This window comes from Triticum aestivum, chromosome 7A (genome assembly GCF_018294505.1).
Source record: "Triticum aestivum cultivar Chinese Spring chromosome 7A, IWGSC CS RefSeq v2.1, whole genome shotgun sequence".
In the NCBI taxonomy this organism is placed as follows: Eukaryota; Viridiplantae; Streptophyta; class Magnoliopsida; order Poales; family Poaceae; genus Triticum; species Triticum aestivum.
Window position 1 is genome coordinate 701920852 of NC_057812.1, and position 8124 is coordinate 701928975.

An 8124-nucleotide genomic window follows, 5' to 3' on the forward strand; every position below is an offset into this window, starting at 1 on the left:
TCCGTTCGCAGTCAGGCGAGGCTTTTGCTTTCGTCTAGGAGCCAGCGGGGTGGGGATCCCCGGATCTCGTCGAGGTCGCGGGCTATGATGGTTGGAGGTCCATCAGCACTGGCCGTTTGGGTCCTCAGATGGGCGATGGATGTAGGAAGACGAAGACCCTTCTTCTTCCTTATTGGTATGATTTGTTGTTGCTGTTCTTCTCCTTCCTCTGCGCTGATGCTGGTGGAAGATCTTGCTTTGCCCGGGCGGATGGCCCGGCCGCGGTGCTGGACCGGTCGGATGACTCGAGTTCTCTTCCTTCCGGAAGGGACACTTTTCACGGTACTCAAAGCCATAGATGGCGACAGCTGTTGCAGGTATGTTGGATTGATGTCCATGCCCTCTCAGTGCTGGTGTCAAGAAAGAAGGAAGCAGCGTGGCGGCAATTGTACCGAGGTCGAAGATGATGACCTGCTTGCAACTGGTTGCAGATCCTTCTACTGCAGGGGTCTTCTCTCAAGATTCAAGGATGATGACACAGGGCTCCGGAGATCTTCTTGCATTATGGTTGTCTTAGGATACTCTAGGAGTTCATGGTCTTTTGTGTTTGCGTTTTAGTGTGCTTATAAGGGTCAACTACTTTGTACTAATTCGTGATATGAATGATAAAATTCTTAAAACAAACGATTTCTTTTTTTTTCATGTACGGGCTAATGTGCGGGATCTGTTTGGTCCGTCAAAAACGTTAATCCTGCCGGTCGGAATTTTTGGGGCAGAGGCATTTTACACGATCTTCTAGCTAGATGTGACATAGCTAAGCAAATCCCGTCTCAAAAAAAAAAAGGTAAGCAAATCTGAATAAAATAAGTAGGAAAGACCCATCGAGTTGAGCCTCAATCCACCGAGAAATCCCCAATCTCTGGAGAACCCTAGACCCCAAATCCCCCGATCCATTCCTACGCCCATCCATCGGCGGCCGGCAATGGTGTGACCTAAGGCGCATCACATCGCTCTTGGTTCCTGCTTCCATGGAGCGCACGCGGGGGCATCGGCGGCGAAAGCTCTCCGTCGCCGCCGGCGTCGGCGTTGGAGGTGGCGAGGACCGCCTCAGCGCGCTGCCGGACGACGTCCTCGTCCACATCCTCCTCAAGCTCCGCGACGCCCCCGTCGCCGCTCGGACCAGCGTCCTCGCCCGCCGCTGGCGCCGCGTCTGGGCTCTCCTCCCGGAGCTCCATTTCCCCGTCGGCACTGACCCCGACCGCATCCGCGCCGCCCTCACCGCCCATGATGCGCCGGCCCTCCGCCACCTCTTCGTTGCCGGCATCGAGGTCACCCCCGAAATCGCTGCGGCATGGCTCCCCATCGCCGCGCGCCGCCTCTCTGGTGTCCTGCATTTCAAGAACACGGGGGCCATGAATGAGGCCACCGCCGGGGAAAGAGGTACCTTGAAGTTGCCTTGCTTCGAGAAAGCAACCAAGGTCGTGCTCGATCTACATTCTATTGGCCTCACCCTGCCGCCTTCCGGCGTATTTACCCGGCTCACAGATCTGGAGCTGGTTCGCATACATCTGCACGGTCCGTGTAGCCTCAGCGATGTTGTCTCTTCATCACGGTGTCCATCTCTGCGTCGCCTTTCCGTTTGCAGTGTCAGGGGTATGGACAACTTCACAATCCAGTCGGAATCTCTCCTACAACTGGAACTGAGGAATTTGCATACCTTGCAGCAGCTCAGTATCGTTGCCCTGTCTCTGCAAAAATTAAAAGTATTCCTTTGCTTCACCGATCCTTCGAATCAAAGTCAACCAGTTGCCAACATCTCAGCTCCTCAGCTGGTGACACTTGATTGGAGGGGTGCTTATGATCCTCGCTCTGTTTTGTTTGGCGAGATGCCAAATCTCCAACAACTGACCACCAATCCTCTTTGTGTATATGGAGGAGATACAGTTTCTGCACGCAATCATCACAGCTTGATGCTTTCACAGCATTTTCACCATATCAGCAAACTTATTCTCATCCTTTTCTATCTGCCGGTATGTGAGTCAATCCATTATAACCAAATTTTGAGAGTTAAACTTGAGGAATATATCATTTGGAATACTTGCGAAGCCATACAAAATTGAAAATTCACAACAATGCACACAAAAGTGGACTTGTTTAATTAATGTGTGTTAGTCACTTTGTAGAAAAATGACATGTTTGTGTCCTTGTCCAACTATTGACCTATTGTATGACTTCCTATGAACCTGCAGGTCCATGGCAACGAACGATTCTTGATGGAAGAGATGACAAAGTTGCCTAACATTACCGTCTTGGGGCTGTTTGTATTGGCATGTGGACATTCCTTTGGAGCCAGCTCATTCCATGTTCTCAAGATGTCTAGCGGTATAAGACAGCTCACGCTTCAACTTGTTACTCGGAGGGACTCTAAGGTAACACTATACTTAGTTTACAAGAAAATAGGCAGCAAGGAAGTTTGTGGGAAATCCCATTGCTTAGCAGCGAGTTGCCCTACTCTTGTTGTTGGTTAGGGTTAGATACTGAAGTATTGCTTATCAAACTTGACAAAAGTAATATACTACTTGGATTCGTGACTTTGCAGTAGGTTTTATTTCAAAAGATTACAAGTCTGTTGGAAATGGCACAACAAATTGATGGGGTCATATTTCCAGCAAAAAATTGGGACCCTCATTTGATCTTCTATAGCAAATATGAAATCTTCTTTTATTTTTATATGGGTTGATGATAGCATGATACATCAGCATTCGTATAAGGTTTATAATCTGTTGGCTTTACGGTTTTCCATATGCATACAACAATTATACTTTCAGCAATAATCTGGTTCTAGATTAATTTGTATGCTTTTATTCTTTTGTAAATTTTCTTCTTGACATATCTAAGAGTATCCATGCAGTCTAATAATTTCTAGTTTCATGTCTCTTATCTCAAACCATATCAGTTAATCTTAAGCTGTTATTCCTCTTGATTCAGGTGTGCCAACCAGGTTGCATTTGTGCTGAACCATCAAATTGGGAAACAGAGGACCTCGTGCTACCTTGCCTCAAAGAAGTAGCAATCAATGGCCTGAGAGGAACTGAACATGAACTCGCTCTTGTGAAAAGGTTATTCAAGTGGGCGACAATGCTAGAAAGGGTGACAGTAAGTTTCCATGACTCGATCTCTGAAAGCAACGACGAAGAGTTCCGCCAGTTGTTACTAAGCTTCTCTAGGCCAGCAATATGTATGAAATTTTCGCATGGCGGAGGAAGTTTATCATTTGACTAGGACACCAACTTTGCCGATTTACTATGGTTGTCAGTTCAGTATGGTGTACTTTTGTGAGACTGAACTTCGGTAACTTGTTCAAGTCCAGCAACTTGTTTCCAGCATTTCTGAGACTGATCTCTGGTAGCATGTTTAATTCTAGAACTTGTTTCCAGTATCTGTGAGACTGAATGCTGTATAACCTCTTGTAACTTGTTAACTTTGAGACTTGTTTTTAGTATTTGTGAGGCTCAGGTGAAGTAGTAACTTGTTCAATTCTAGAAGCTTGTTTCCATACTGGATGCACATTTGTGGCTGTTTCCATGAATACATAACAGAGCATGTAGAAATTGCTATACTCTACAAAGTATACTTGGCATATACTGAAACAGCAGTCACATACTAGTACTATACAAGTAACGACCTGGTCTGATGCAAACTTCGAATGGCGGAATTTAGAGAGCTCTACAGTATTGAGGTTCGTAAGAATCAGATTTGAGAAGAGACTAGTTCTCACAATTTGGTGCCGTGAATTGGTTGCATGAGTTGTCGCAGAGGCAGACAATGGCGGTGCTTTCGGGTGGGTGGTTAGTGGTTACATGGAAGGACCAATTAAGAGTTAATTTTTTGACAAAGTGAACTAAGTGGTGTGTGGACTCAGTAAGAGTTGATTTTTTCACAAAGTGAACTCAGTGGTGGTGCTTTTACTCTCTATAACGAGTGATCAAACATCAGCTTTGATACTTTGCTGGTACACCGATGTGTGCCTATTCTTTCACTGGGATGGGACGATCATGTCGACAGCGGAGCGCCTGTGGTGACTTGCACGAATGTAAGCAGAGTATTTTGCACTTGATTTCAATGATGTAGACATCAAAACTTATTGCGGTCCCGATCGCTTGGAGCGTCGAGGTTGGCCAAATTGTGGCTTTTGCAAGCTCTGCAATAGGGAGCAAGAATCAGGAGCCCACCTTTTCTTCAAGTGCCGCTACACGATTCGGCTATGGAAGTCTCTTATTGAGAAACTAGGTCTTGCGCACATGGATACTTCCGATTGGCTCATGGACGACTCGGTCTACCAGTGGTGGGACAAGAGAACCGACAACTGCAACCCTAACCGGCAAGCTATGGCCTCCCTCACCATGCTCGTCTCTTGGACCATCTGGAATGAAAGAAATGCACGTGTGTTCCGCCACAAAAGTGCACCACCGACCGTCCTACTCACCGCCATCGTCGACGAGGCCAAGCTTTGGATGGCCGCGGGCGCAAAGAAATTAGGGAATTTTTTTCTGGGCGAGTAATTGTCATGCCGAAAGTGTGGGTGTGTTGTAATTCTCTAAACTCTATTCTCTCCTTATTTAATAGATGAGGCAAATCTTATGCCTCCGTTTCGAAAAAGAAAAAAAAACTTATTGCGGTCATATCTAGCATTCCCTGCGCCAACTCCTACTTGGATCCCCCCTAGCCAACTTTCAGTTCAACTACTAGTCCGACGAATATAACCAATGCCTGCGTGTACTACACTTTAAGGCACTAGATAACAGGCCCGGGACATACCAAATACCGATGGGATACACAACGCTAAGTGCAAAACTATGGATCGTTATCATGTTAACCATTTCCCCAGCAATATCAGCCTTGCACTTGGAAGCATCAATTGCTTGCAATATAGAATGCACCCCGGGGGCTCATCTATCAATATAATGCAACGAGAAAAGAGAACATTTGGCGTCAGATGTTGCCTCAAGTGCAGTACTACCTGACATGAACCTCCATGTGGAGAGCAGGTGCACCACTTCGGTACAAGCCAAACATCACGGGGTAAGTAAATTAGAAAAGACATGATATGTAATGCAAAACAGCGTAACATGTTCCAGAAAATCTAAATGGAATATGACACAAAAAAAGAGTACAAAGCAGATAAGATAGCTTATGTTCAATGCCCGAACCAAATCCAAATTGTATCCATACTTCAGTTTTGTGAAATTAACTACAAAGGCCTCGACTCGACAACTAAAACTTACGCAAAAGGTCCTCTGGTGAAGCAAGTAAATTCATAACAATGTCTCAATTTTTTTTTTGCGAGGGAACAATGCCTCAAATGTTAATCTAACTGATATTTCTCCGGATCTGAATACGAATGGATTGACGTGTCAGACTCATAATATATTCCTGTACAAGTACAAAAAGAATGTGCAATTACTTGGACTGGCATATCCTTGAGTTAAATGTGGCGGAGCCAGAAGAACCGTGTTTTTGTTAGCAACATGAAGCTGATAGAAGCTTGGCTTATGTTTTACGTATTTGGTTGTTCAATTAACTTGAGAAATATACATTGCTAAATTTCACAAATATACACGGGGTTGCAAAAATGTAAAAATCACCAAGATAAATTATTTATATTAAGAATAAATTTCCCTTGATGCTTATCATTTGCACATTTATTGTTCCAACTAATCCAAATACATGGTATGAGAATGCAAAAAACTTCAAAATGTAGGAAGACTGGAAAATTGGGAACACCAAATTTTTTTAAATCACCAAGACTAATAATTTGATTTGAGAAGAACACATTCCCCTTTGATGCTCATAATTTACACATTTGCTGTTCCAACTAACTTAAGTTAAAAAATACCGTTGGCAAAATTTAACACACATACATGGAATGGGAATCCAAAAAACTTCAAAATCTTGGAAGACTGAAACTTTGCCTTGCCGTGGAAAGACAGAAAATTTAAAAATCACAAGACTATAATTGACTTAAGAACAATTTCCCCTTGATGCTTATCATTTAAACATTTACTTTTCAACTAATTAAAATACCGGTTATGAAATTAATTAACACATACAACATGAAATGGGAATGCAAAAAGCATCAAAATTCTAGGAAGATTGAAATTTTGACTTTACCATCGGAGGACCGTATTCTTTCCTTGATGTTGATTTTATCAGCAGATACTCCATAGGAACAAAGGGCCTTCGAAATTCTGTGAGCTCTCTCGTCTTTTGCCCGACATTTAATCTCGACGACCTTGAGATGCTTTGACACCAAAAATGGTTCTGTCGAATCGTAGCTTCCGTCGGTTTCCTCAGCAGCTAGATATGGCTGTACATTTTACCAAAATACATCGACAATGCAACTGTGCAGGTTCAACAGGTCGGACAAAATGTATAAAACTTAGAAAACACATATACCTTAGATAGCCGGAGGCGAAGCTTCTCCAGACTTGGTGACCGCCGGAGAATGTAGAGCAGTGGGCCAAAATCAGGCTCCACACACCAATCATTGAGTGACAAGATTCTGAGCTTGGTAAATGTAGCGCACAGTTTTAAATCTTTCCTGAAAGCAAGCTGTGGCAAGTGCAACATGTTACGTAGATTCCATACATAACAGATGTCAAATGAGAATAGCTAGTACTCCCTCTATAATATATATATATATATATATATATATATATATATATATATATATATATATAAGATTGTTTAGATCACTATTTTAGTGATCTAAACGCTCTTGTATTTCTTTACAGACGGTGAATACAATTAAGACAAACATACCTGTTGACGGTCAGCTATGAGGTCTAGACTAGTGGTAACATCTGAGAAGCGTTCAAGGAGCAAGGAAGCATCTTTTTCGTCCCTAATCCAAGAGTGAGCACTGTCTTCAAGCTTGATAGATGCGGATAGCAAGGACGGCGTGCTCTCAAACGCGGGAACCATGCCACGTTCCGCGGCCAGCTCCAGGTAGACGAGGCTTGGCACAGAGATGATGGCCTGTTTCTTCTCGTCAATGCGACGAAAATCACAGTCCGTGATGCTCAGGCATCGCACAGACGGCGACGATATATCGTAGCTGAGTACGCTTAGGAAGGAGCAACGGCTCATCTTTAAGGTCTCCAGGTTTGGGCAGCCGGAGAAATCAAGAGAGCATTCGTCCGAGAAATGGACACCATCGAAATCCAACGTCGTCAGATGAGGGGAGGAGATGGGAGTGGCAAGTATAACACTCCGCAGAACCTCGTGTTTGGCATCGTGGTTATCGGTGTCATGGTCGCTAAGCCGGAGCAGCCGAGCGTGGCACGACAAGGCGTACCGGACCCAGAGGTCGGTGTACCGCTCCCGCTCCTCGTCGTCGTCGTCTCGGGACCCCTCGCCGTAGTCCTCGTACTTTAGGTAGGCCACGATCTCGCAGGCGTGGAGAGTCGTCCGGTCGCGGAGGACGATGAGGTGGTTGACGAAGCCGTTGAGGTGGCGGGCGCTCTCGAAGGCGTCGACGCCGGTGATCCGCAGGGCCGGCACGGACTTCCACTGGTGGCGCCAGCGGCGGGCGAGCACGCTGGTGCGCACGGCGTCGCGCGACGGCAGGAAGGACAGCACGTGCTGCAGGACCGCGTCCGGGAGCGCGCCTAGGCGGTCCGCACCGCGGACACGGCGCGCACCCCTCCCGCCTGGCCGCCGACGCATCCCGCCAGGCACAGGAGATGGTGGATCAGCGAGATCGCGACGGCGACTAATCTCGCCGCATGACTACGCGAGGACGACGACGCGACAAGCACGGTTCCGCCAGGGTTTTGACATCTCGAGTGGGCCGTGGTTGGAGACCTGAGCCCACCAAGTGACTCTTTCGCAGCAGAAGTTATCTCTCCCATTTTGCTAAAAAAAAACGATGTTTTCTCCCCCACTCCTCCGCATACGTCATACTCTGATCGTCAATTTCACCCCCTCCCCCTCCCAAAATCTATTTGTTATGTAGCGCCCGCTAAATCGATTTAGGCCTTGTTTGGATCACCGTTTCTCTTCTAAATACCCTTGTAATGCTCAAAAAAAATACCCTTGTAAAAAATACACCCATGTGCCCGTCATTTCACTTTGGGCTGGAAT

At 45.8% G+C, this 8124-nt stretch overlaps 2 protein-coding genes across 2 annotated transcripts; one reads left to right on the top strand and one right to left on the bottom strand.

Moving 5' to 3' along the window:
- Window positions 1–813: 813 nt before the first annotated feature.
- On the top strand, window positions 814–3516 carry LOC123149478 (uncharacterized). Its single transcript, XM_044569132.1, has 3 exons — window positions 814–2009; window positions 2229–2408; window positions 2968–3516. Exons 1-3 carry the CDS (start codon window positions 1008–1010, stop codon window positions 3259–3261), a joined length of 1476 nt encoding a protein of 491 aa, XP_044425067.1. The 5' UTR covers window positions 814–1007; the 3' UTR covers window positions 3262–3516.
- Window positions 3517–5187: 1671 nt separating this feature from the next.
- LOC123155004 (putative F-box/FBD/LRR-repeat protein At4g13965) lies at window positions 5188–7830 on the bottom strand. The gene is made up of 4 exons (XM_044573587.1): window positions 6802–7830; window positions 6436–6591; window positions 6151–6346; window positions 5188–5412 (listed from the first exon to the last, which is right to left on the bottom strand). The coding sequence occupies exons 1-4, from the start codon at window positions 7705–7707 to the stop codon at window positions 5345–5347; spliced, it is 1326 nt and encodes a 441-aa protein (XP_044429522.1). The 5' UTR covers window positions 7708–7830; the 3' UTR covers window positions 5188–5344.
- Between the last annotated feature and the right edge of the window lie 294 nt (window positions 7831–8124).